The sequence below is a fragment of the Urocitellus parryii genome, chromosome 12 (assembly GCF_045843805.1).
Source record: "Urocitellus parryii isolate mUroPar1 chromosome 12, mUroPar1.hap1, whole genome shotgun sequence".
Lineage (NCBI taxonomy): Eukaryota > Metazoa > Chordata > Mammalia > Rodentia > Sciuridae > Urocitellus > Urocitellus parryii.
In genome coordinates, this window is record NC_135542.1 from 29,946,048 (window position 1) to 29,973,805 (window position 27,758).

General features: G+C 62.5%; 1 protein-coding gene across 1 annotated transcript; it reads left to right on the top strand.

The window, feature by feature from the left end:
• Positions 1-581: 581 nt before the first annotated feature.
• On the top strand, positions 582-23,029 carry Atoh8 (atonal bHLH transcription factor 8). Its single transcript, XM_026409493.2, has 3 exons — positions 582-1,445; positions 7,427-7,618; positions 20,527-23,029. The coding sequence occupies exons 1-3, from the start codon at positions 675-677 to the stop codon at positions 20,530-20,532; spliced, it is 969 nt and encodes a 322-aa protein (XP_026265278.1). The 5' UTR covers positions 582-674; the 3' UTR covers positions 20,533-23,029.
• Positions 23,030-27,758: the final 4,729 nt, after the last annotated feature.

Below are 27,758 nucleotides of genomic sequence, written 5' to 3' on the forward strand. Positions count from 1 at the left end.
GTGACGCCCTTGAAGTTCAGCGGGAGGTGGATGCTGCGAGGGAGGGTCGGTGCTGCGTCTCGGTCACCGCGAGGCCAGCGCGGTGGCCTGGGGAAGGACCACGTGCTCCGGGTAGTTGTGCAGGAGCCTCCGGGACAAGGGGAGCGCCCGCCCGGGGCGGGGGCAGGGAGGGCGCGCCGGGGGAGGCAGGTCTGGCAGGAGGGCTGGGGTGGGGGAGGCCGAGAGCGCGCGGACAAAGGAGGCGGCCGGCAGCCCAGCTGTTTTGAAAAATGCTTCCTGTTTCTTTAGAGGCGCTCGCGGCCCCGCGGCGGGCTGGGGCGGCGGCGGGAGCTGCCTCCTCTCCGGGCGGCGCTCACTGATCTCGCGAACTGGCTTCTGTATAAACCGAGGCTAAACAAACACAGACGGAGCGCAGCGGGCGTTCCGCAGAAGGCCGGCCAGGCGGCAGCGGCTCGGGAGGACACCCCGAGCGCTCGGGAGCGCACGGCGCGGCGGCCCCGCGGAGCCAGCGGCGCAGCTGCCCGGCGAGGGGGCGGGGGCGGGGGCGGGGGAGGGGAGCGCGACCGACTCCGCCGCGCGGAGCGGCGCCGGGCAGAGCCGCGCGGCGTGCAGGCGAGCGCAGCGGGCGCGCGTCCCGGGCACCCCACGTCCCTGTCTCGCGCGCTGTCCGCACCATGAAGCACATCCCGGTCCTCGAGGACGGGCCGTGGAAGACCGTGTGCGTGAAGGAGCTGAACGGCCTCAAGAAGCTGAAGCGGAAAGGCAAGGAGCCGGCGCGGCGCGCGAATGGCTGTAAAACTTTCCGATTGGACTTGGAAGCTCCCGAGCCTCGCGCTGCCGCCACCCTCGGGCTTCGGGACAGGACCCAGAGGCTGCAGCCCGTCCCGGTCCCGGCCCCGGTGCCAGCCCCAGTGGCGCCGGCTGTTCCCCCAGGTGGGGGCGCGGATACTGGCGGGGACCGCGGGGGCCCCCGAGCGCCGGAGGTCTCTGACGCGCGGAAACGCGGCTTCGCTCTGGGCGCAGTGGGGCCGGGACTCCCCACGCCGCCGCCGCCGCCAGCGCCCCAGGGCCAGGCATCTGGGGGTCCCGAGGCACAGCCTTTTCGGGAGCCCGGCCTGCGTCCCCGCATCTTGCTCTGCGCACCTCCTGCGCGCCCGGCACTGTCTGCACCCCCAGAGCCCCCAGTGCCCTCGGCGCCCGCGGACTCCTCGGTGCGTCCTGCGCCCCCCACGCGCCCGGGGGAAAGTTCCTACTCGTCAATTTCACACGTAATTTACAATAACCACCCAGATTCTTCTGCGTCGCCTAGGAAACGGCTGGGCGAAGCGACCGCCGCCTCCTCGGAGATCAAAGCCCTGCAGCAGACCCGGAGGCTCCTGGCGAACGCCCGGGAGCGGACGCGGGTGCACACCATCAGCGCAGCCTTCGAAGCGCTCAGGAAGCAGGTACCTGCTCTTCCTCACGCCGCAGGGCGCCGGGGACCCTGGGGACCCTGGGGACCCTTGGGACCCTTGCGGGAGTGGGCCGGTGGGGGGCCGAGTGTTGCTGGCAGGGAGGGGTGTGTTTGAACGACAGCTGTTCCGGATCCCAGACAGGCTTGGGCAATCAGCGTTTGTGCGGATCTTAGTTCACAAAGTGGAGGTTGGAGATCTCTGGCCCTGCAGGTCCTGGCTCCCTGGAGACCCTATCTCTGGGGCTGACTTCAGCCCACACAGTGTGATCACTTACATGAGGGAATATGTGTCTCCCGGAATCACCCGGCTCTGGGGAACAGTGTTGGGGAATACCAGAATCTTTCTCTGCTGGGCAGGGGAGGAGGACCCTTTCCCTCTGGGAAGCTGGGTGGTTGGGATCTTGGTCCTTGGTTGGTGGCCACGAGGCCCAGAGTAGTGTGGGGTATGGTCCTGGGTTGCTGAGGAACTTGCTAGCCCTGCTTCAATCCCCAGCTCTCAACAGAAATGCCCTGTGCCCAAGGCTTGCATCCGGGCCTGGCACCTTTGCCTGGCACCCCTAGGACCCTCCCCAGGGGCATCTTCAGGCACTGCTGGGGGAACCTTCCAGGAGTTTCCTCCCACGGCTGCCCTGCATCTCCTGGAGGAGCTGGGCTTCCCCTGGAGGCACTGGCTGACTGCAGGTTCTCTCCAGGCATCTTGGGAGCTAGCTGGGGGTGAGTCTAGGGCATGGGGGCCGTCCTCAGTGGACAGCATTTTTAAGAGGTGAGGAGATCTTAACCCAGCATTGCCTACAGAGGAGGACGGTTTGCAATCCCACATTTCCACTTTGGACCAGACAGATACTGCCCTGGGCCTCCAGGCTTCTCACTTCCTTAGAGAGAAGAGGGATGTAGAAAAGGGGGGTTAAGTCTCCCCCATACCACCATGGTCCTGGGAAGTGCTGGGATGGACGTGGTGGACTTGATGGGTGAGGTTTTTTGCTTGCTCTGAATCTGATGTGCTGTTTGATTCTGGGAAAGTTATTCAACCTCTCTGGACTTCAGCCAACCACAAAACATTTCAGAAACATCTTTTGGGGTCACACTCTCCTCTTCCTCCTGTGGGTAGGGTGGGGCAGTGGTGCCTGCATTGGTCCATGGGAAGGACACTGAACCTTCCCAGAGAAAGGAGGCTCTGTGGTTTCTGAACCAGAGAGTCTTGTTTGAGTTCACAGGAGATGTTTGGTCAGTGAGTTGGGTGGGAGTCAGGTGGCTGTCACAGACCAGGCGGGGCCAGTGCCTGTAGTGCACCAGCTGGGACCCTGGGCAGTGGCCAGTGGAGCTGTCAGCCCAGTCCTGGGCTCCGTGCCTGAGTGCCTGGGTAGAATAGCGGCTTGGGGTGGCCTGCGGTCCATTCCCCTGGGAGGGTGGGGCTGCCCCCTGCTCACCTGCCCCCCTTGCGGCTAGGACACCTCCCCTGTGTCCAGAATCTCATCCGTGGGGGAAAGTGAGTGGGTGCCCCGAGGCCCTTCCGCCCCCCCACCGCCTTCCACTTTCCAGGAGAGGACAGATGCTCTCGGGTGCCTGCTGCACCTCATCCGACCTGTGCTTTCACGTCTTTCAACAGTGAATTCCATCTTATTTGATTTTTTTTTTTTTGTACTGGGGATTAAACCCAGGGGTGCTCCACCACTGAGCTACCTACCCAGTCCTTTATATTTTTTATTTTTGAGTCAGGGTCTCACTAAGGTGCTGAGGCTGGCCTTGAACTTGTGATTCTCCTGCCTCAGCCTCCTGAGTTGCTGGGATCCCAGGCGTGGGCCATTATCCATGGCTACCATCTTGTTTGATCTCACCATTCCTGTCAGGCTTGGATCAACCCACTTTATGTAAAAGAAAGCTGAGGCCAGGAGAAGGGAGGAGACTTGTCCAAGGCCACCTGGTGAGTTAGAGGAGACAGCAGTGGTCTCTGGAATGCCCCCGAGGCCAGCTCTCAGTGCTGTGGCATCATGGCATGGGCGGACGGTGCCTCGGCTGACCGACAGTGTGAGCCTGGCCTCTCACTGAGCAAGTGTGTGCACACATTGTAGTCAGGCACACCCTGTGCAGAATTCATCACGAGTCCAAAGCACATGCCAACAGCAGCGGCAGCGCCTGCTCCAGCCCTTTGCTGTTTGCTGCCACCATTCTGTCCCTTTCCTAGCAAGGCTGCTTAGCAGCAGTGGATACCTGCCCATGGTCTGAGGAGGGCATGTCCCTACCATGCTAGCACTGGCCTGATGAGGAGGGCCCTGGGCCTCAGAGGAGCTCCTTCCTCAAGTGGCCTCAGTCTCCCACCTATAACGGGCACTCACCACCCTGCCCATCCAGTGGGCAGGGTCCTTGGATGTGGGCCCAGGCCCCAGTGTCGGAAATGGACCCGGGAAGCTGGGAAGGCTGGAGGTAGCTCTGCTGGAACTGGGGCATTGGTTGACGAGGGCCCCCCTGGGCTCGGGCTGGGGCTCCTTTCCCTGCATGGTTTCCTGGAACAGTGGAAAGAGCACTGGTCTGGGAGTCCAGGTGGGCTTGGAGCTGGCCTCCGCCGCTCTCTCCGCTGAGGGAAAGTTGCTTTCCCTCTCTGAGCCTCATTTGCTGAATGGTGCAAAGATTTACCTCATCCACAGCTTTTCTGCAAAGAGCAGGTGAAGTCAGGAGGGGCAGAGGGGCAGGAAGAGCGCATTCCTGCACATTTGCAAGCTCTGGGCTGGCAGGGCTGGTGTCATCCTGCAGCAGGAGTCCCTCAGTCACCTTGCTGACAGCAGTGGAGACCACCCATCCTGAGATGCTCGCCCCACTGCCCCAGTGAGCACCTTACTGTGCGAGTCACTTAAGTCACTTGCCCCGCTGTCCCGCACCCCACCCTGTGCCCTCTCTCACCTGGCGATCCGAGGCCAGTAAGCTTCTGTGAGCCTTTGGCCTCTGCAGTGGCCTGGCCCCACCTTGACATGCCACTTTTCACACTCCAATGTGGGGCCCCCATGGTGCCACACAGGGTGGCCTGCAGAGCCCATGCTGCTGGCCTGCAGGGGGATCCACCTCGGCCCCTGAGCTGCTCCAGCATCCTGCTCTTGCCACTCTGCTCCTCCGTCTGCCTGAGGCCTGGGTGCTGTCCACCCTCAGCCCAAGGGGGCCGGACAGGATTCGCTTCCCATCCAACAGGAAGAGCGCCTGTGCGGGGGCTGCAGGTAGACTGTAGGAGAGGGTGGCCAGGGTGGCAGGTGGCAGGCACGTGTGGCCAGTCCATGCTCCCGTGAAGGCCATGTGTGCACACCTGGGCTGGTGCAGTGCTCCAGCCAAGTGGGACAGTGGAGGAAAGGCTAGCCTTATTGGGCAGGGGCGGGAGGGCCAGGGCCTGAGCCTCCTGGCCAGACCTCAGGCTCCCATCTATGCCCACTCCTGAGAACCTGGCCTGCGTGTGGATGTCCATTCTCCCTCACAGAGGAATGACAGCAAAGGCTGACAGCCAGGACCCTCAGGAGGTGCCTCTGTCACTAAGGAGGAGCTGAGCCAGGGCCCAGGCGACCTCCCTTGTGCTCCTGGAGTCTCCAGGGATTCTCACCGAGTGGACACAGGGTGGGACCACAGAGAGGCCTGAGGAGAGTCACCCCCGCTTAGCACTTCCCTCACTTCTCAGTCCCACAGGGGGAAGGGGGACACCCCTTCAGGCAGTGGGGGACAGGCCTGCTTACAGGGGCTCCACAGGTGGGTGAGAAACGGGGTCCCCCCTGTCCGTGTCTGCTTGCCAGGGGGTTGCTGGCCGAGCCTCTCTCCATGGATTATTATTGCCTGTCAACGGCTGCCTGTCCTCTGTCCGGGGGGACACTTACAGAGCAGACACGAGTGATCAGCATCTGGCCCCAGGGCGGTCTGGCCCCGTCTGTGGCCCTCAACCAGGGTGCCCTGGGTTAGTGGCTGTTGTTGTGGCCTCGTGGCCGTGGGGGAGGTTGACGATGGACATGCTAAAGGACTTTCACAGACAGGGACCTTGAGGGTTCTGAGTAGGGCACTTCACCCCAGGGACTGAGTGTGCGGGGACACTAGGCACTGGTGGTGTCCTAGGTCGCCTAGTGTCCGGGGGCGTAGCACTCTGGGAATGTTGCCGCCCTGGGTAGGTCCCTGCTCTGGGTGCAGGTCAGACAAGCTTCGGGACCCTGCCAGCCTCATCTGATGACCTGGGCCCCACATGTCATCTGTTTCCTGTGTGCGGATGGGACTTCCGTCTTCATCTGGGGGCATTTTTTTTTCTGTAGATGGACATGATACCTTTTCTCAAATTCATTTTTATGTGGTGCTGAGGATGGAACCCGGTGCCTCACACGTGCTAGGTGAGCGCTCACCACTGACCTGCAGCCCCAGCCCCCGGGCAGGTTTTAAACGGTCACTCTACCTTCGAATAGCCGCCAGGTCCACCAGGACTCAATCCTTGTTTTCTCCTGGTTAGACCTGGAGCTTGACAGGGCAAGGTGACAGAGTGACAAATCTGGGGCACAAGTGGCCCAGAACCGGCATGGGCCCTGCCTGCATTGACCATGACCTCACCTGTTGCTCTGTGGTCCAGCAGTGACTCTGGGTAGAGCCCAGCTGCTCTGGGTCCCAGGGCACAGAGCAGGCTTTGCAGCAGCAGCTCCCAGAGTGGCCTCTGGGTGACAACAGGGCCACGCCTGGTCCTTGGACACTCCTGCTCCCCTCCGACACCACACACATGCAGACACCACTTCCCGGGTAAGGAGCAGGCAGAGGTGCCGGGCTGGCCCTGGGGACCCCTTCTCTGCCCAGGACTGTGGTGTTGTTTGTTTGTTCAAGCTGATAAAGTCGGATTTTCTGGACTCGGGCCGGGGACAAGCAAAGCACATTGTTCTGCCAGCTTTTCTTGGATGGGTTTGGAGCTGCGTCCAGGACTGGGAGGGGGACGCAGGAGAGTTGGCTTCTCTCTGTCGCCTTGCTCCCCGCCCTGGCTTCCTAGTCGCAGGTTCCCCAGGGATCGGGCTGGGCAAGTGTCATGTCCAGGCTCAGGGCTGTTACTGCGCGCCCTCTTGGCGCCGCTGCCTTGGGGACTTCTGCAGCTCTGGCTGTGGTGATTCTGCTGACCGCTGCCAGGCCTCGCTGAGAACTGAATCTTTCACGCCCTGCGAGGGCAGACCTGCTCACGGTGTGACGCAGAGCCGAAGCTCTAAGAGATCATGCCCCTTGCCCAGAGCATGCCACTTGGCCGAGGGAGAGCCAAGAGTTGACCCTAGTGACAGAGATGCATGTGTGGTGGCATCATCGGTGACAAAAGACTTTTGAACCTGGTTCCAAACTTCCTGGAGCCACCTGGTGAAGGTGGAAGGGCCACTCATGTGTCCCCCACTCCCTCATCCAGGACCTTGAGCTCTGCAGACAAGGGCTTCCCCAGGTCACAGGGCAGCGAGCACTAGAGCCCCGGAGCCGAGGACAGCTGGTGCTGTCAGCACACTATGGAGGGCAGGGGCCCCTTTTGGTGTATGGTGGACATGACGAGGTCCAGGAACGCTGCTGGACAAAGCGGGGTTGAGGTGGATCACAGTGAGGCCTCTGTTGTGTTCAAGCTTAATCCTTGGGGCCTGGCAGAGGGACTTTTGTCCTTGGCACTACTGAGAGTGTGGACCAGAGGGTCTTGCTGTGGGGCCCCCGCAGCACTGCCCTCTGTTCCTGCGCTGCCATCCCCAGCTCCTCAGTCAGGTGGTGCCATGCCTCGGGGTCACCACCATGCTTCTGTTCAGACTGACGAGGCGTGAGCTGAGCCTCAGTGTCCCCCTGCAGCATGGGACGTGGACACACCACAGGGCTCCTCAGCAGAGGAGCCCAGGTGCTTAGCACAGCTGTGGAGTTGGGTGGAGGCTCAGCCGCACCTTCCACGGCCACCCTGCTGTGCTGCCAGGCCAAGGGGTGGGGGGCGCCGTCCTGCGGCCCTCCTCATTCCTCCCCTGCCCCCAGGTGCCGTGCTACTCCTATGGGCAGAAGCTGTCCAAGCTGGCCATCCTGAGGATTGCCTGTAACTACATCCTGTCCTTGGCCCGCCTGGCAGACCTCGACTACAGCGCCGACCACAGCAACCTCAGCTTCTCCGAGTGTGTGCAGCGCTGCACCCGCACCCTGCAGGCCGAGGGACGTGCCAAGAAGCGCAAGGTAGGCGCCAGCCGCGGGGCACAGCTCTCGGGGAGGGCGGGCCCAGGGGCAAGAACTCTGGGGCCCCACGTATGCCCAGGTTCCCATGGGGCAGACGATCACGCCGGCTCTAGGGATCCCCCACCTGGGACTGTGGGTGGGACCATCCTCTGGTGATGGAGATGCCGGGTGGCCTTGGACTATCACCTGGGGTGTCTGGGCCTAAGTTCTCGTTCCTCACTTGAGGAAGACTGTTTGTCCTGGAGCCTCTGTGACATGTGTCCTGAGTTTCCGGCAGCCCTGCTAGATGCCAGTTGTACTGGGAGGAGATCCCCCGAGCAGGTCACAGCCCAGGGACCCTCTGTTGACCTCGGGAGTGGGACTGGCCTGTGGGTGCTCTGAGGCTGTGCATGTGGGCCAGCGATACTCATCCGCGCGTTCTGGGGAGGTTTACTGTGTTGACCAAGCTAGGAGGGTACCAGGGGACCAGTGTGGGGTCCTGGTTCCCATCCAGCTCACAGGACAGCTGGTAGACCTGCTGCAAGTGAGTGAGGGCGGCACAGTGTGGCCTGTCCTGGGGGCCCAGGAAGACCAGGGAGAGAGGGGCCCTTCCCAAGGGAGCTCCAGAGGACATCCCAGTGGAAGTGGCGTTTGAGCTGGGGTCGTGGGGACAACTCAGAGGCCACCAAGCAGATGCAGTACGGAACAGGACTGGGGCAGAGGGAGTGCCTGTGTGGGGCTTGACGTGTTGGGAGATCTGCAGGAGGTGAGCCGCTGGCACAGCTCTGGTTTCCCAGATGGCCTGGACCCTCCACCATCTGGGTCCTGTCCCCTGTGCTGGTGGAGGTCAGAGAGTGGACCCAGTGTGTCTGCGAGGAGATGCCCTTCTGCTGGCCTGCGCCTCCCCCAGGCCCTGCAGGCAGGCCCCTCTGGATCTCCCAGGTTTCCAGAGGCTTCTGGGCCCAGCAGGAAGTCTTCAAGGACTCCCAGGCCCCCAGCTGTCCCCCAGGTGATTGTTGATTTCACATAGGCTGATTAGAAAGGAGCCCTTGAGTGCGTGAGGGAGGAAGCCCAGAGCCTCTCCCCTGGGGAAGCAGGCGGTGTGGGCCCTGTGAGCTCTGGGTGCGCGGCCCTGGCATTCAGACGTCCCAGAGCTGTGGATGGGCAGCACAGGCAGTGCAGTGGGCCCTCTGTCCCCTGGCCCCTCACCCGGAGCCATGGGGTCCTGGGCAGGTGGAGGCTGGATGCCCAGGGATGAGGGAAGATGCCCAGTAGAGCTGGGCATGGTTGCCCCTGGAATCGCCTCAGCTCTAAGACCCTCAGAGACCCCTGTGTTGCCCACTGGGAGATTGAGGTGGTGGGTGACGGTTCAGTGCACCTGGAAGTCCTGGCTCTGGTCCTAGCAGTTGGATTTGTTTCCTGGCCCTGCCAGCGTCCCTGTTCTCCCCTGTTCTCCACAGGGATGTTGGGAATGCTCGCCTGCAGCCACTTTGCAGATGAGGCCGGTCTTCTCGCGTGTGGGGTGTCTGGCAGGAGGGGGCCAGTGCACTTGCTCCCTCCACCCTCCGGCCTTAGCCCTGCTGCCCTTGGGTCCCAGCGGGATCTCTTCCCCTCTATCTCCTCGCCTCCCCAACCCTGGCTTGGGGGCTGGAGCTGCACCAGGCCTGAGGTCCTCCTGCCTCCTGGTGGGTCTCCCGGCTCTGAAGAGGTGCCGGCTGACTGTGGGGAGGGGTGCTACTGTCTTGGCCCTGGCCTTTGAGGTCCCAGGCTGAGATTGCGTCCACAGTGACACATCTCCTCTGTGAAAGACCCCAGGGCCCCCTGCTGACCTGGCCCCCCTTGGGGCTACTGGCTGTAACGGGCGCCTTCCCAGATCCCATCCTCTCACAGTTGAGATCTGACCCCAAAGCCCTCCCAGGGTGGCCGTTTCTGTGTCCAGAGTCGGATTCCTTCCCAGCAGGACCCTGGTGGCCCCTGGAGCCTTTGGGCTCTCAGCCATCATTTCAGGCCCATGACCACCTTCTGGGTACCAAAGTCCCAACTGCCAGTTGTCACCCTCTCTGCCTCCCTCTGTGTCCCTGGGCTGGTTTGCTGTCCCCTTCTCCCTGTGTTTTGGGGACATGTGTACCACTCTGAAGCCCCAGGCTCACTGGAGAACCTCTCTGGGCAGAGGTCTGCTCTGGGTGGAGGACTCGGAGCGAGGGGCCTGGAGCTGTGGAGGGCGTTCTGTCCCGGTGGCCCTGGCCTCCCCACCCGGGGCTTCTGTGGCCTGACAGGAGTCCATCGTCTGTGTCCTGGGTGTGAGTGGCTTCATTTCCCTCCTCTGGCCACCTAGCTGACCCCTGCCCTGTGTGGGGAGCCAAGGGGTCTTTCCCCCTCATGTGAGGGGCGGCTTCTGTGGGAAGCTGTGCAGAGGTGGGACGAGGGGCGGAGCACCTGGAGGCAGGATGAGGTGCCACCAGGCCACACCCCAGGGAGGCCTGGCACCCTCCTCCTGCCTGGCACCCTCTCAGCTGGTGTCCACCCCCAGAGGGCAAGATGTGCGGGTCTTCCAGCTCCCCAGGCACCTCCCTCTCTCCTGGGGCAGCCAAGAGGACACTCCTGTACCACAGTGGGGACGGGAGTTTGCCACGTGCTGTGTGCCACCCAGTGGCTGTGGACACTCGGGCCTGGTGTGTCTGGGAACCAGGAGTGGCCAGGGTGAGAGAAAGGGAAAGCCAACTGGAGAGTTGCTGCTCCTCACACAGGTGGTCAGGGCTGTCGGGAAAGGTGATGGGGTGGCCCAGGTGGCCTGAGGAAGGGGAGGTCCCTGGCGCCCTGCTGGGCCTGCAGGGGCCGAGGAGCCAGATGAGACCCTTCCTCCAGGGGCCTGCTCTGCCTCTCTGGTCTGGATCAGCCTGGGGTCTCCCGTCACCCTGGCCTTGGGCAGGCCCTGGGACAGAGTCCTGGTCCTGCCAGCTGTTGACACTGAGCTCCGGCTTGTCTTCCAGGCTGTCCTCATAGCCTCCTGGAGCTGCAAGGGCATCTCCTATATTTCCCTGGAGACTCCCACGGGCTGGCTTATCCCTGTCCCTTCCGTGCCATGAGCCGAGGGCCCACAGTGCATCTGTGTTGGCACCAAGCTCTTGAGAGTGAGCGAGGAGGGCGACAGCCTGTCTCAATCCGCTTTCTGAGGCTGTGACGGAATGCCGTGGGCTGGGTGGTTTATAGAGAACTGAGGTTTACTGAGCTCAGGCTCTGCAGCCAGGTGTTCAGGAGGCAGTGCTTGCAGCTGTGAGGCCTCAGGCCACCGCCTAACCTGGCCAGGGTCACCAAGGCAAGATCCCAAGCCTGCCACATGGCCCTGCTTCCCTCAGAAGGCCACGGACACCATCGCTCGCCACCCTGATGACCTCGTAGCTGCAAATCCACACCCACGAGCATGGGGACGGGGCATGTCTTCTCCCTGGGGGCGGGGCTCTCCCTCTGGGCCTCCCAGGATGCCGACTCGGGTCAGAGCCCTGTTGGAGGCCCCTGTGGTCAGAGGCTGCCCAGCAGAGATGGTGGGAGGAGAGGTGGCCTGGAGAGCAGGGGTGCCCAGAGACATGCAGCTTGCACAGGCCACGGGCAGGTCCCTGCAGCCACTCCTGGGGCGTCTGAGGATGAGGGCGGCAGGCGAGACTTGCTCCCCACATCTGGGCTGCCCAGACTTGGCATGGGAGGGGACCGGCATCCTGCTGCCCAGGAAACCCTGTCCACGCGCTGAGGCTACTACAGAACCACAGTGTTGCTGCTGGCCTCCTGGCATGCACGCGTTGAGCCCTGGCCACGAACTGTCACCACGTCCCTGCCCTGGAGTTGGCCATGGGCCTGGGCAGGGTGGGGGCAGGACGAGCCATGAGGAGAAGGTTGTGCCAGGGCTGAACGGCAAGGGACTCGGGTGCCTACCAGCCTGGGGTCCGCGGGGCCGGAAGTGTGTACTCAGCCCATGGCATCTGCAGCTGGTGGCCAGCGGGTCAGCTTGGTCACACTTAGTCTCCCCTCTGCTCCCTGCTGCTCTCCTTGGTGACTGGAGAGGTGGCCTGAGTGTTTGGAGAACGTCTGGGGATAGGCCAGGTGCTGCATCAGGGCACATTGGTCATGGAGCCAAGGGTCAGAGTCGGGGGTGCCTGAAGGCCTGTCCTTTCTGAACTGTCCCTGGCCCTGAGGGTGGGAGGCAGAACCACCACCGGCCAGCGTGGCCTCTGCTTCTGTGGGGTAAGGAATGCTCCTGGTGCTGTCTCTGGCCCTTGTGGTGAGTGGCCTTCCTGCGCTGCCTCTTGCTGGGGCTCAGCCCCTCTTTCTGCCTTAGGGACAGGCCCCTGTCACTTCACTTCTGGCACCACGGGTGCTACATATGGATGGGGTCCACTGCCCTGTGGGTGCAGTGACACCTGATATCCAGGACCAGGACCAGCCAGGCTCCCCGTGTGCCTCACTGACCCCTCCAGCCTCCCAGTGGAGATGGTGGACGGAAGCCGGGAGCCTGGGAATGTGCCCGGGTCACCCAGCCAGCAGGTGCGGGCCTGCCTCCCACGGGGACACAGTGGGTGGGAGGGTCTCTTTCCCAAGTCCTGTGGGGAGGGATTGAGCTGAACCCCACTTGCTCGTGATGCCCACAAGGCTGTGCTGCAAGGAGGGTGGGAGACCCCGTCCCACGCCCTCTGGTCATAAAGCCTGGACGCTCAGCAGGGCCTGCTCAGCCTGGGTGGGGTATCAGCCAAGAGCTCAGGTGAGCAGGGCCCTCTCCGGGGCTGCCCTGAGGTGGAGGCTGGGGTGCTGCCCCTGCTGCAGTCAGGTCCCCACTGTCTCCCCAGGGCTGGGTGGGAGTGGAAGCCCATTGGGCATGGGAGGCCCCTCTGCTGCCCCTGTACCACTCTCAGGAGCCCGGAGTGCGGGCACCTCTGTGAGCCAGGTTCCCCTCTGGAGGCCACAGGCTCGGTAGCACTGGGCCCGGTATGCTGGAGAGGACTGCCTATAGGGTGGGGGCTGGTTCCAAAGAGCCCTGGGGTTCTTCAGATCTCTGGAGCACTCAAGGGACATGAGCCTACACCAGGAGGCCCTCTGCAGAATCAGGAGACAAAGGAACCGCAGAGCCATGGGTCCAGACAGCTGCACTACAGTCTCAGCACTGGCACTTCTTGCTGTGTGATCTTGGGCCTGTTAGTGACCTCTCTGACCGGGCTCTCATCTGTGAAGTGGTAGTGCACACATACACCTTCCTTGCCACACTATGAGAGGATTGAAGGAGGTCCACACAAGGAAGGGCTGGCAAGGCTCAGTGAATTTCTGGAAATTCAGGCAGAGCCCAGGAGGGTAGGCCTGGAGGGGGACAGGTGCTGACCAGCCAGGAGGCAATGAGGACTGAGGTTCTGAGTGGAGGCTGCGTCTTCTCTAGCACTGCAGCGCTAATCTGCGCTGCCCTGTAAGGGGGGCTAATGTGCGGTGTTCTCAAGGCCCTGACTGCAAGGGCCTGGGTTCCAGTGTGTGCTGGAGGCCTCCGGTCTCCTGGGCTCCAAGATCCAGCTCCTCTGCTCCTGGGCCTGTGGCCAGGAGGTCCCAGTACATGCCCACCCTTATGTAAGCAGCCCCAGGCGGCACGGAGACTTGGTGGCTAGGCGCCGGAGCCGGCAGCCCCAGGCGGCGGAGGGGTGGGCGAGGCATCCCCGATCGGCACCCCCCAGGGCTGGGCCGCCAGCGAGGCCTGACACCAGGTCGGTCGCCGGGCGGGCGGCCTGGGCTGCAGCTGGGGCCTGGCTCGGCTGGGCCTGTGGTTTTGATTAGCGGGGCTGCTAGGCGGCTGCCGGGCGGGGAGCTGGGAACAGCGGGTCCCCCGCCCCCCGCAGCCCAGACTCCAGATGTTCCAGCGCTGGCTGGGAAGGCCTGCTGGCGCCACGGAGGGCAGAGGGCAGGGGAAAGCACGCGAGCTGGAAGCCCAGGCCCTCCGTCACCGCGGCCTTGGCAGCCCGCCCAGCCTGCGCTGGCACATTCCCCAGCTCTCCCCGGCCATCTGTTCCCAGAAAGCCGTTCAGAGCCGTCGTCACTCAGCGTCCAGCAGCGCGAGCAGCTGGTTTGGAGCAGCAGGGAAAACCGTGCAAAAGGTCCTTTGTGAGCCGAGGCTGCTGGGGAGCCACGGGCGGCGGCCTCCGGGCGCCTGCTCCCCTGCGCTGGCTCTGATTTCTGCTCCAACCCTCTTCTTCCTCTCTCACTCCAGGTGTGACTCCCTCCTCCCTGGTGGCAGGGCCACCTTGTCGTTCTGCTGCTTGCTGCCTGGCTCCCCCTCCTTTTCCCCAGAGCTGGTGGAAGAGCTGGGTGTCCTCAGAGCTGGGCTGGAGGGGACGGGCAGGTCAGAATGTGCCTGCTGATGGCCACGGTGGGGCTGCCCATCGGGGCGGAGGTCCTGGAAAGCAGCGTGGTGGTGGATGTGTCCACCCAGCACCCTGACCACCCACACACAGGGGGGCTGGGGTGGGGAGGTGCGGCCCCCACCGGCCCCCAGACAGTGGCCGCCTGCACAGACACAGAGGCCATGGCTGATTGCGGCATGACACGGAGCCTTTTTTAAGACCCGGCTCTGCCACTGTCGCCAGCACTCCTGGGAACCTGGCCTGGAGTCTGGGCACCTCCCGGGCAGCCATGGGCTGTCTGTCCTGGCTCCAGGGTCCTGGGCAGGGCTGGCAGCTGGGAGCTGGCCTGGGGGTCCAGGTCCAGTGCAGGGGGAGGCTCCTGGTGCTGGAGGTGGGTGGGCACAGGCAGAACATGGCTGGACTCCCCTCCTCCTCAACCCCTGCCCCTCTCCGCCCCTGGCCGATCCTCACCATCCGCTTCCCCTACCCCAGGAGTGCAGGAAGCACCCGGTGCTCAGGCCCATGCCCACTCCTGCCTGCTGTCTGCTCCCAGGTCCACCTGGGGGTCCAGCAGCCCTGCATGTCCAAATGTTTATGTTTAGCACAACCTCAGCCTGAGGGTCTTGCCACCATGGGCCCAAGTAGCCTCTGGGCTTAGTCTGCAGGGGCTCTCAGCAGTGCCTGGGGCAGGTGCCTGGCCCCAGGGTCCTAACCCCAGGGGCCCTGTTCAATCCTTGAGGGTTGTCCAGCCAGCTCCTGGGGCTGCCCAGGGACCAGTGGCTCAAAGTGTGGACTGTGAGCTCACTGGGCTGTCTACGCGTGCTCCCTGAGAAGCTGGTCTCCACAGGCCTCAGGGAGGAGGACCTGGGAGAGGAGTGGCCATGGCCTCCAGACCCTGGGACAGCATAGTGCTGGCCTGGTGACACAAAGTCACATTCCAGTCCTGAGGTTTTCAGGGATACAGCGTGGTGAAAAGACAGGGCTGCCTCCCCTGGAGCCTGGAGCCCCTGCCTGGTGGTGGGAGGCCCTACTGCCCAGTCTTCCAGCTGGCCTCTCCTATAGCCTGCCCCAGCCCACTGGGGAGCACCCTAGAGGCCAAGTAGCTGTGCATCCCCCTGCAAGGGCCCTCCCACTCTTCCCAGGACACAGGCCACTGACCCCCCTGACCCCCACCCAAAGTTCTGCTGAGAGGCTCCTGCCCCACACGCCTGCTTAGGGACCCCAGGGCTCTCCATAGCCCTCGATGGGGCCAGACTTCTTGGGACACCTGACAGTCCCCTGAGCGACCTGCCCCAGCTGGTCACTCCTGTGTCCCAGTTTACCCTCCGGCCACTCCGAGGTCCTTGCCCAGAGGGGCTATTTTGGGCTTCTGTGCTCGTCGCCCCATCTGTCTGTGAATTCCTGCTCCTCCTGGGAGGTGCGGCTCCTCCTGGAAGCCCTCCCTGACCCTGTGGCACCCTCCCTGGCCACACAGGGCCAGTGGGCCTCAGCACGGCCGTGTACGGGCCTAGCGGGGGCCAGGGGGCAGCACGGGGCTCCAGCCAGGAACCTTGGGGTCAGCACAGGGGTGTGTGGGTCCAGCAGGGAGGACTTGGGGTTGGCACAGGGGTCCAGCAGGGGGGGGACTTGGGGTCAGCACACGGGTGTGTGAGGTCCAGCTGGGGGGACTTGGGGTCAGCATAGGGGTGTGTGAGGTCCAGCGGGGGGGGACTTGGGGTCACCACAGGGGTCCAGCAGGGGGGACTTGAGGTCATCATAGGGGTGTATGGGGTACAACAGGGGGACTTGGAGTCAGCACAGGGGTGTGTGGGTCCACTAGGGAGGACTGGGGTCAGCACAGGCATCCAGCAGGAGGACTTGGGGTCAGCACAGGGTCCAGTGGGGGGACTTGGGGTTGGCACAGGGATCCAGCAAGGGGGAATTGGGGTCGGCACAGGGGTGTGCAGGGTCCAGCAGGGGGACTTGAGGTCAGCACAGATGTCCAGTGGGGGGACCTGTGGTGGGCACAGGGTCCGACGGGCCCCAGTAGGAGGGACGTGTGGGGTGGCGTGTGTGTGCTATGACACCCTCTCTCCCAGAGCTCACTGTGGGTTCTGACATTGTCCTGGGATTCTCACGTGGCCTGTTCCACGGTACTGCCTGCTGGTGGCTCAGTGCACCAGTGACCCCTGTCCTCCCACTGCAGCTCCTGATCCCTGTGCTGAAGGCAAGGCTGTAGGGGATTGTTAGGGGCGTCACCCAGCCAAAAAGTCCCCAGGCCCCCTGCTTGTCCCTTGTTCCTTTGAATTAGCAAGAAAAACCTGTTTCAAATAACAAACCCTGAGCACCAGCTGAGTCTACTGGGGGCCCACACACCTCATGGTTCAGAAACCTGAAGGGAGAGGCTTCACCCTGAGCTCTGAGGCTTCAGGCCTCTCCTGCTCTGCCTTGTGACTGCACAGTGGCTGCCAAAGTACTGGGGCCTTCATCCTCCAGGGACATCCAGAATCACGGTGGGGCCTTGCTGGAGGAGCATTTCCTTTCTCCAGGGCATGAGTCCTGCACAGATATTCCTGGTCTTCCCTGAAGAAGGGATGCTGCCCTTGAATTTGAAAGAAACAGCCCAGGAGAGCAGGTAAAGCAGCCACGAAGCTCACCCCCGAGGGTGGCCCTGATACAACAGGTGGTGGTCTTTCCCCCCTGCCAGCCGCTCAGTCCTCACCAGCCTTCTCTCATTGCCTGTGTCAAGGTCACAGGATCAGGTGGCCAGGTCTGGCCTCTGCACACAGACTGCAGAGTGCCCACGCCTGTCGTTTTCTCGGGCCACACCTCCTGGGCATGCTAGTTACCAGGGGCAGGAGAAGTGTTGAGGTCACCAGAGTCACAGGGCTGGGCACGGCCACCCTTTGTCTCCTCTCTTGAAGGCCTGGCCCGAGCCTCTGGGCTGTCCTGTCGGGGTCCGGTGGCCTCAGGTGCAGCCTTCCGGGTAGAGGAGGTTCCAGGAACAGCTGCTGGCCAGCCCTGGAGGGGGCTGCGGGGGGGGGGGACGTGCCCTCCCCTCTGGTGACCTACACAGCAGATACCAGACTTACCCTCATCCCCTGGCTGCCCGTGTGGCCAGCAGAGGGCTGGGCCTGCCTCTGCGGCCTGCCAAGGGACCCTGTAGGTCAGCGTGAGCCAGCAAGTGAGCGTGGCGTCCTCAAGAAGTGGCAGCTCTGAGCACTACCCACTCACTCTGTCCCTGGGCCCTGGGAGGACCTTGGGGGCATGGGGGGGCAGGCGGGAGGACTGCTAGTCATAGCACAGTACTTCAGCAGGGGGGGCCATGGGGGGGGACCAGGACAGTGCTCTCCAGCAGGAGCTGGGGGTTGGGCTGGAGCAGGCCCTCACCGTCCTGGCTGGGGACAGCAGGGACCTCACCACATGCCTGTGGGCAGGGCCTCCAGTCAGGCTCCGGGACAGCGTGGGAAGTGTGGGTGCTCAGTGGCCGCATCTCAGCACAGAAGGTTGCAGCTACTGACCCTCAGCCCCAGCCCCATCTGAGTGGCATTTGGACCTCCAGCTAGGTTGCTCCTCTGTCACCTGACCCTGAGCTTTGGCTACGTGCCTTGGCCTCAGTAAGTGAGGAGTTTCACTGGTGGGCACGTCCCAGGTGGGGACCCTCCATGGGGACGGGGCTGCCTCTGCTCTGCACACTGTTCATAGCTCACCCACGCTGAGGTGCATCTCAGCACTTCCCTGGGGTGACCGTGCCACATCTTGCTTACTTACTCGTGGGTTCCTGGGTACCACCTGCGTCCTTTTTAAAACTGTGTGTTTTATTTATTTGGTACTCGGGATTGAACCCAGAGGTGCTTAATCACTGAGCCACGTCCCTGGCCCTTTTTATATTTTTATTTTGAGACAGGGTCTGGCTGAGTTGCCAAGGCTGGCTTTGAACTCTCAAACCTCCTGCCTCAGCCTCCTGAGCTGCTGGGATTAAAGGTGTGGCCACCGCACCTGGGTTAAAGCTGTATTCATGTTTTTAAAAAGACTTGGTTGAAAGCCAACTGGTGGAGGAGGGTCCAGTTCTCTGCTTCACGGCACACCAGGCCCCCACATCGAGTCACACCAGGGTGTGACTTGACCATCGTAGATGTATTTGCCGCTGACCAGGGAGCACTCCTGCCGGGCCTGTTTTAAACATGAGAAACCAGGCTTGGTTGGAGAGGCCAGCAGCCTGCCCAGGGCCCCGAAGCTGCCTCATGGACCACGAGCGGCATTCAGCACCAACCTGAACCTCTCTGTGGCCCACTTGTGGCTGTGCTGAGGTGGAGGTGGAAGGACCTTCAGTGCTCCCGAGCCGTCCCCACGCCCTCCCTGCTTTTCTATTGGGTTTTAATTGTAAGACCTCCTTTGAGATCTGACTGCTCCTTTGGAACAAACCCATTAAAAAAAAGAAGACGACTCAGGGTTTCTGGCCCCGGGTATTTTCCAGCATACACAGGCTGACTCCAGATTGAGGTGGGTGGAGCGGACAGGGGACAGTTCACATCACATGGGAGACAGGACAGCTGGTTTTTAAATGCCCACAAAGTGGTGGAATTGCCTGCGATGCACAGACCAGGTGGAGGGGAGCAGCACATGTACGCCCCACCTGAGCGAGCCCACGGTGGTGAGGGATCAGCAGGACAGGGACAGCGCACAGCGTGCAGAATGCTCCAGTGCGCAGGCGGGTCCAGGCTTTCCCGGGTGAAGACCCATCGCTTGGCTGGCCGGGGTCCATGCTCAGCCATGCGGTGGCTGACAGTTGACTTTAGCAGCAGGACCGTGTCCTGAAGAGCACTTTCCTGCCTGTCCTCACTGCAGGACTTTCCAGAGCCTTCCCTATGATATTCTGCCTGGTGACCTCCCAAGATGGGCCGAGGTCCGTAGTGCCCAGACGCGTGGGATGCCCCCTGGCTGGCGATCTGCAGTTCACCCTCCCACCCCCTCCAGCTGTGCAAGAAGGGCATTAATGCACAGAGAAGGGGAGTGGGTTACCCGAGGTCACGCAGCAGGTTAATTGTTAATTGCAGAGAAGGTCCTGGGGTTGAGGCCTTGCGTGCTCTTGCTGTCATGCCTCAGTTGACCTCAGATTCCCTGGGTGGACATTGTGCTGGTTCCTGGTGGAAGCAGGAGCTGGCCAGGCAGGTCCAACGCAGACACCAGAGAGAGGGTGGGCCCTGGGCGGACAGCCGAGGCTGGCCGCCTTCCCTCACGGGTGGAGCCTGGCTGCAGCGGGGTCTGCGCCACCAGGGCTTGCGGCTGGCGCCCGGCTCCAGCCGGCCAGCCTTCCACTCCTCCCCAGACCACAGGCGGCTAGAACCGCACGCAGGGGAGCCCGCCCAGGCAGCCAGCTGCGAATCTCCCGTGGAGCACAGACCAGGGCCATCCCCGCGGGTCTCCCTTCCGCTTCCTGATCCTCCCCCTCAGACAGGGAATCAGAAAGCAGAGTCCTGCGGGGCCAGCCAGGAGCCTCAGCCACCGCTGCCCTCCCGCTGCCCCTCCACCCCCTGGCTCTCGCCCGGCCCAGCCTCGCGTGGCTCCTGGGCCCCGGCTTGGCTGTGGCCTGCAGGTTCCATGAGGCTGTCCAGGGTCTGTGGTGAGCGGCTCCTCCTGTGCTCGCGGCCTTCTTGCAGCAGGGCAGCCCAAGTGCCCATCAGGGTTGAGTCCTGGTGCTGCCAGGCCGGCACCTCCGCCAGAGCCAGCGGTGCCACCTGAGGGCCCTGAGAAGCGGCCACGTGGCTGTGCAGAGGCTCTGCCCACAGGCACGTGGCCTGTGCTCAGGGCTGTGGCAAGACGTCTCCTGCAGCTTTCCCGGGCATGCTGTTCTCTCTGGGTTCCAGGTGGATTTGGAGTCTGGCAGAGCCTCCTGCTGTCCCTGGCCTCCCCAGAGGCTACAGCCCAGACCCCTCCTCCTGTCCCTTCTTGGTGATGAGGCACCTGACAGTGCTAAGTCCAGCTGCAGAGAGGAGAGCCGGAGGTCAGGGCTGCCGGCTCTCAGGTGCCCCTGGCTCCTCCCTGGAGGGCCCATGAGCTCTGGGCCTGTCCCCAGGTTAGGGCTCCACAGACTAGACCTCGTTTCTCCTGCTCAGAAGAAAGCTGGGGGGTATTGATCTGCCCCAGCTGTGCCGTCTGACAGAGGGGGAGACGTGCTCTGAGATAGGAAGTGTGTGAGATCACAAGCTGACCACCCCTGGTGGGTCTTCTGACCCCTGTGGGGGCTCCTGCATGAACAGTGTGGGAGGAGCCCCTGGCCATTCCCGTGGGGCCTGCAGGGGAGCCCCACTGGGCAGCAGGCACGGCCCCACTCAGGCACCGTGGAGGCGTGTCCTGGGGATCCTGGTCAGCACAGCCTGATCCCTGGGGCTCTGGGCTCTGGCTCCCTTCACCCAGACCAGTATGCTGCATTCAGGGCTGCCAGGCCAGAGTGGGGAGAGCACAAGGTGGGTGCTGGAGGCTACCCATTTACCCTGTGGAGCAGTCCCTGGCCCAGCCACGGGAGGCCTGAGCACCTGGCGTGGGGTCAGGGAGGCACTTCTGACCGCTGGTTGTGTTTTCCAGGAGTGACTGGCTGCAGACCAGCTGGGACACCGTGGTGGCCTCTTCCCAGGGTGAGGAGAAGGTGGACACACCAAGCCAACCTCATCCCTCTGCAGGATGCTCCGGGTCGGCCCCCACGCCCCTCGGGGCTGTCCAGGCTGGGCAGCCTGCCCCGCCCTCCTGCCCTCTGCCTGGCGGTCACAGTGCACTTTGCCCTCTGCCTGTGGGAGGCCCAGTCTTCCTCCCGCTCAGGTCCGGAGGCTCTTCGTGGCTGCAAAAGTTCATTGCCAAAGATTCAACAGAGACACCGAGCACAAGGGGCTGAAGCCCAGCAGCCAAAGGCCACATTGTGGCTCTGTGGCCTTCGTCCCTCCTGTTGCCAGAGCCCACCTGTCTCAAGCCAAAGATGAGCCAGCAATTCCACCGGGAGCCTGAGAAACAGAGGGACAGGGTGACCCTCGAGAGCACTTGGCCCTCAGAGCCAGTGCCATCCACACAGGGCCCTGGGTTGGCGAGTTCAGGAGAAGCCTTCTTGGGCCTGGGAGGGAGGCAGGGAAGGGGCCAAGGTCCCTTCCCTTGCTGCCCTACCCTGGCCACCCAGACTCTGGCCCTGAGGAGTGGCTGGGGAGAGGTGGCATGCTCTAGCCGGGCACTCGCCCAAGGCCACCTGCCCAGGGGACATGCACGCTGGTGGCCCTGCCATCTCCCCAGGCTTCCTTGATGCAACGAGTAGCGGCCTGCAGAGGCTGGTGGTCTGTGGCAGACCAGATGGGAGGGGGAGGACGACGGGATCAGGCGATGGCCGCGTAGGGAGGGCACCTAGGCCGGGGCCAGTGCCCTCTTGAGCTCACAGGCCAAAGCTGCTCACATGTGTTCAACCATCTGCTTCAAATTGAAGTAAAAGCCCGACGTGTAAAGCACACTCCTGCTGTGCCCAGCGGATTCTGTGGCTGGGAAGCTGGGGACAGGGTGGCCTCATCTGAAGGTGGAGGGCCCGAGGGTGGGGAGCATGAGGGCAGAGGACCCACGTGGCCTTGGCCAGGTGTGTCAGGAGGGCAGGAGGCCTGACCCGGGTGAGGAGCCCCACACTTCTGCCTCGCAACCTTCAGAGGGTCCTTTGCTAGAGACTGAGCCCAGGAGACCAGCCAATCTGTGACAGTGCCGTCCTCAGATCAGGATGGCCTCACTTAGGACCCTGTACTCGAAAACCGTTCCTGGTCCTATTGCCAGGCCCAGTCCACACTCCTTGGGTGGCCTGAGACCAGACAGTGAAAGCCCACCGCAAGGAGGAAACTGAGGTGCGATATAGGAAAGTACTGCCCAGGGGAGGTGGGGCCAGGGGCAGTGGCATGCAGCCACGCTGGCTGACCCTCACTGAAGTCCAGCTACTCCCTGGGCCTCCAGGGGCATTTCTAGTTGGCTGAGGACTTGGCCTCAGCATCTGTGGTGTGTGTGTGCACATCTGCTCTGGGTCATCAGACACAGGCCATAGGGTCGAGGGCTGTCTCTGGAGCCCACAGGGCCTCTGTGGGTGTGTCCACGAGCAGCCCACCTGTGCACACACTAGCCTCCTGCCCCCAACCCCAAGGCCAGGAAGGAGCGCCTTGAGAGTGAGCTGCCCCTGAAGGCCAGCTTCACAGCCCCCAATGCTGGGCTGCCCTGGGGGGCTTAGGAGGTCCTAGAGAGAGGGCTGCGTCCAGGAGCAGGTGGCTGCCTCTGCGTGCTCTGTGCCCGTACCTTGACACCCCCTGTGTCCCAGTCTTACCCAGGTGACTCCACTCTCACTGTTTGCCCTCCCCCAGGCCGGGGGAGGGTGCTCCTGGGTGAGTCCCAGGGGCCACAGAGCTCTGCAGGGAGCTGTAGCCACTCATGGCCCTTTTTGCCCCAGGGCTGAGCTGGTCCTGGGCAGACTCCAGTCAGGTGACTGCAGTGGTCAGACAGGTGACTGCAGTGGTCAGCCACATTTACCTGCCAGGGGCTGCACAAAGGCTCCACCGGTCTCCCTCCTCCTAGGCAGCTTCCTGACCACAGAGGGCCATTGCCAGCAGCCAGGTGACATGCAGCCTGGTCTCTCAGAGCCAGACCCAAGGGACTGTCCCCAGGTCCTCGCCCATGCCCACAGCCTGGTGCCTTCTGCAGCCTGGCCCCAGGGAGGCACAGAGGGCCCTGCCCAGTGCCCTGCAGGTCTCACCTTCCTCTGGGTCCCCCTGCTGGTCCCTGGGAACCAACAGACTGCCTCCCCTGAGCCAGCCTCCCCAGGGAACCCCAATGGGTAAGTACTGACTTTCAGAGACCCATGGACGCGGGTCTGATCCCGGATGTAGTAAGAAGTCCTAAGGGAAAAGATGGGTCCATTCATCTCCAAGTTCTCAGAAGGACCTCGTGTCTGGTTTTGTCTGGGGACTGGGGCTGGAACTTGGACGAGACCACTGAGCTGCATCCCCAGCCCTCCAGCGCACCTTGGGAAGCGGCTTGGGTTTTTGCTCTTGGATGGTGAATTAAAGGATGGAAACTATGGAGCTCACTCACTTGGGGGTTTCCTTTCTTCCACAAACATCACCAAATGCTTCATTCATCCAAACCCTGAGAGAGAGGAGCCCGGCAGGTGGCCTTGTAGAAGTGGGAGGGAGACGTGTGGGAGGGACGCTCTGCTTTCCGCAGCTGGGCTTTGAGAACTGATCTCTACAGGGGACAGTCACCCTGCTCAGGAGCCTCCTGGTTATCCAGAGTGCGGGGTGGGCTCAGGCCCTGCCCCTGCAGCTGTGTCCTGCAGCCCCCTGCGGTAGCTCTTCCAGGGGCCCCCTGCTGCTGGACCCTCCCATGCTGTAGGCCACTGCTCAGCGTGGCCTTGAGCTGGTCTCATGGCTCCTGAGGTCCCACCATAGGGACGTGGTCAAAGGCCCATGGGCGGCTATGGGGCTGCCTCCTGTCTCTGTCCCTGGTCCCCCAGGCCAGGGCAAGTTGTTTATGAGGCCCCTGCCCCGGCCCAGTGCCTCAACCTCCGACCCAACCAGCTCCCTGGCTCTGGGAAGGACAGAGAAGCCCTGCCTGACCCCACAGCAGTGACCAAGGCCCAGGACCTAAGGATCATCCTTCCTTTTCTCATATAAACAAAAACATGTCTACCCCCACTCCCGAGGGAAGCAGGTGGGCACCCACCCAGAGCCCTCAGGACTGGGGACTGGCCTCCCACAGCTCTGGCTTGGACTCCCAGAGTGTCACCACCCCTCTGCTGGTGACCGTCCCTCTCTGCCCTGTCTGCTTGAGGGGACCCGAAGCTCTCTGCCGAAGCACCCAGCAGGACAGAGGTGTGTGGAGGGTTCTGCTGACGCACTTTGGTAAGCATCCACACCCACAGAGCAGGGAACCTGGGGCTCGTGGCATGTTCCCATCCCTGAGCTCACTTCTGGGCAGCACCCAGTCCCAAGTTGGCCCCCAGTTGGTGTTCAAAGCCTGTCCTTCATTCTGACACCCTCCCTAGTCACCACTGAACCCAGGCCTGTGAGCGGTGGTGGCCAGTGGGCAGGTGAGGAGCAGCCAGAACGGCCAGCCGGGCAAGCTGCTGGGGCTCCGGAAGAGTTGGGTGTCCCAGGCAACAAGTGGCACCAGAGCAGCAGAGGGGCAGCAGAGGGGAGGAGGAGCAGACAGAGTGTGCCTTGGGCCACACCCGCAGGCCAGACCCCTGCCTGGCACCTCCACAGTCCCTGGGCAGGCAGCAGGCCAGCTTCACCTCCAGCCTTGAGACCAGAAGCTTCTGGAGAAGTCCTCTTGTACACATGTGTATGCTCACACACACACACACACACACACACACACACACACACACACACTCTCTCTCTCTCTCTCTCACACACACATACACACATTATCACACACTTTTTATTTTTTTAAATAAAGAACTAAAAATATTGCCAAATCCCCAAATGGAGAAATTTCTATTTTTGGAGAAGACAGAACAAAAAAGCAAGTTTTTAGGAACACTTTGGGATAGCTATGACCTTTATTCTAACATTTAGAATCAGGGCAAGTGTTGGAGGAAGTTTCGGTGCCTCGTCCAGGTGCCCAGGAGGCCCCCCCAGAGCTCTGGGGAGGAGCACTGAGGGGGACGCCTGCTGAGAACACAGGGTTCCGAGCTTTCTCATGGGGTCCCACAGAGCAAAGCATCCCCTTTGTAAGGCCCCCCAAATTCCCACCACAGGACGCTCACTTAACTTTGTGACTCAGTGTCTCTCAAGTTTATTGGGGTGCATAGTCTTTTTTAAAAACTTCTATCATGGTAAAATAAATACACATGAGATCATGTCAGTTGAGCCATTTGTTTTAAAAATATATATTTTTCGTTGTAGATGGACACAACACCTTTGTTTATTTATTTGTCTTTATGTGGTGCTGAGGACGGATCCCAGTGCCCCCCATGTGCTGGGCAAGTACTCACGGCAGAGCCCCAGCCCAGCCCCAGTTGAGCCATCTGTAACTGTGTCTCAGGAGCAGTCAGGACATTCACGTGGCGTGTGATCATCTTCTCTCCAACCCTGGTCATCAGAAACAAGAACTGTGCCCGCTCAATAGTGGTCCCCTTCTCTCCCCACCTCAGCAAGGCCACACTGCCCTCTGCCCCTAATCGTGCCTCTTCTAGACACCTGTGCGTAGACTGTGTGATGCGTCTGTCCTTCTCTGTTGAGCACAAGGACAAGGTCCACCCTGGTGTGGCAGGCATCACAATTTCATCCCTTTTACAGCCCGTGTTTTTCTGAGTGGACAAGCCTTGTCTTGTTCACCCTGCCAATGGCCAGTGCTTATTCTTAATGTCACCACAGACCTCTCGTGGACCACCAAGGGGGTTCCTGGAACACGCAGTGGGACCACTGGCTCCTGGAGCGGGCAGCATGTTTGGATTTGGGGTTGCCCAGCTCACAGAGGGCTGCGGTGTCTTCAAACTCAAGGTGGAGGCTAGTGCCCTGAGAGGGAAAGGGCTGTGTGGCCACCCGCGGGGCAGCAGGGTAGGACGTCCTCCGCATCCCACCAGGCATGCCCCCCCACCCCGGCAGACCCGCAGCTCAGGGCTGGTGCCATCTGTTGGGGCTGCAGTCCTGCCTTTGAGGACAGACCTGGACGGGAGCCAAGCCTGAGGGCAGCAGCTGGCTGGAGGCCCTGGCCCCCTTCTGGCAGGCTCAGAGATCCTGGTCCCAGGAGGACCTGACGGGCTGTTCTGATGAAGCCCTCCCTACCCACCCTCCGAACCTCCCTTAGAGCTCCTTCCTGGGGTCAGGCAGGGTAGGGGTAGCTAAGTGGTGCTCCCTGGCTGGACGCCCAACCCAGGCTGGCGAGGAAACACCCAGACAGAGCCTCCAGTGTCACTCGAGCAGGGGACCCCACCAGGCTTCACTGGGAGGGTGTCAGTCCTGGGAGTACAAGCAATGGCCCTGTGACCCCGAAGCCCCCGACTGGCAGGGTCCCCCTGAGTCCCCAGACTGCCTTGTGCTGCCTGAGCACCCGAATTCAGAGTAAAACTGCGCGCAGACTGCTCCACTGAGCCCGAGGCCACCTTGTCCCCACAGAGAGGGTCTCACTCTCCTCCTGAAGACTGGCTTGTGAGCCTGGGAAATATTTGAGGAGCAGGGACATTACAGAATCATTAAAAAAACAAAAGCAACAGAGTATCCCCAGAGAAGTCACAGATGAGTGCTCCCTCACATCTGCCCGAAGCCCCCTCCCCAGGCCCTGGCCTCACCTCCATTCCCGAGGGCTCCGGTTGCCCCTTCTCCCTCAGGGCACAGCCTGTCCCCCAGGGTAGGACCCTGGCATCTGCTATCTAGGCCCTGAGGTCTCCCGGCCTCTGCCCAGGGCAAGCCCCCAGGGTCCTGTCCTCCTACTCCTGGGTGGTCCTGCACAGGGAGCCAGGAGGGCAGCTGGCTGGGGCAGGAGCTGGGAGCTGAAGCTGGCTGAGCACACCATGTGGCCTGGGTCCTGTGCCCTCCAGCTGCAGCCCTTGGAGCATTACAGCAGAATGTCCCAGGCACAGGTGATAGGGTCCTGGGCCCACCTGAGGCCTGCCTCCCATGGAGCCGTCTTCCTGGCCCACCTGGCTGGTCTTCTCCTCCGCCCAAGCCCTCTGTTCTCCTCCTCCTCCATCCTGGGCCACCCTGCCTCACCTCTCCCGCCTGCCCTCCCAGCCTGGCCTCCACGTGTGGATTCCAGGGAACAGCCTGGGAGCCCTATGGACACAGCTGTCGCTGGTGCTGAGGCCACTCACTGACCAGGGGGCAGGGCCTCAGTCTGTCCCTCTGTAAGGCTGTGGGAGGAAGGGAGAGTGTCAGGTCCCCGCTGTAGGGTTCTGTCTCTAGAGGCCTCTGTCCCCACCGCAGGCCGAGTTAGAAATCTACGTGCTCTCTCTCCTCCCAGGCGTCACTCGCACAGGGCAGGAGGAGACACTCCGTCCCATCTGCTTTTCTCTCTCTGCACTGGCCTCAGCTGGCCTGTCCTCTCCCCAGGCCCTTGGGCGCCTCCCAGGGCTGTGGCCTTCCTCTGGCCTGGCCCTTGGCCGGGCCCTTGGCCAGGCCTGGCTTCCTCCCTGGGCCGAGTGCTGTTCCAAAGAGCCCACTCCAGCCCTGTGGCCTGGGCGTCCTCAGGCAGGCAGGCCCTGGCAGGACTGGACGCTGTGGAGTAATCGATTAACACAGGGGTCCCTCAGCTCTCCCAGCCCTGTGAGAGGCCTGCTTGGGAGCGCGAGTCGGGGCGGCCCATTGTTCCCTGAGAAACAGCTGCCATCGCAGCTGCTGGGGCCCATCACACCCTCTGGCTCCTCCTGGCCCTCGAGTCCTGCACGCCCACCCTCAGGGATCGGAAGTCCTTCTCCAGGGCCAGGGCTCGGCATTCTCCTTCAGCATGTCCTCATGGATGGTGGTCACAGGCACCTCCTAGGGTCCGTGGGCCCTGGGCCCTGGGGCCTGTCCCTGCTTTGCCTTGGCACCCTGCGGCTCCTCCTAGCTGCTTGGCTATCCTGAGGTCCTGGGGGTTCTCTGCCTGTATCCTGGGGGCCACACCCCTTGCAGCCTGATGGCCTCCAATGCCTACCTGCTGCCCACATGCAGCTGGACCTGACTGGGTATTGTCAAGTCCTCAGAGAGGTCCCCAGGGCCCCAGGCCCCTGCCCCTGCCCAACCTCACCCCTGTACATGACTGCCCCGGCCCCTGCCCGCCCTGTCCCTGCTCACTCCTGTTCGGGCCCCTGCCCTGCTGGTTCCTGCTCCTGC

Coding starts and splice junctions, on each gene's coding strand:
- Atoh8 (XM_026409493.2), top strand. CDS start 675: ATGAAGCACATCCCGGTCCTCGAGGACGGGCCGTGGAAGACCGTGTGC. Junction 1,446..7,426: donor TCGAAGCGCTCAGGAAGCAG/GTACCTGCTCTT, acceptor CCCTGCCCCCAG/GTGCCGTGCTACTCCTATGG.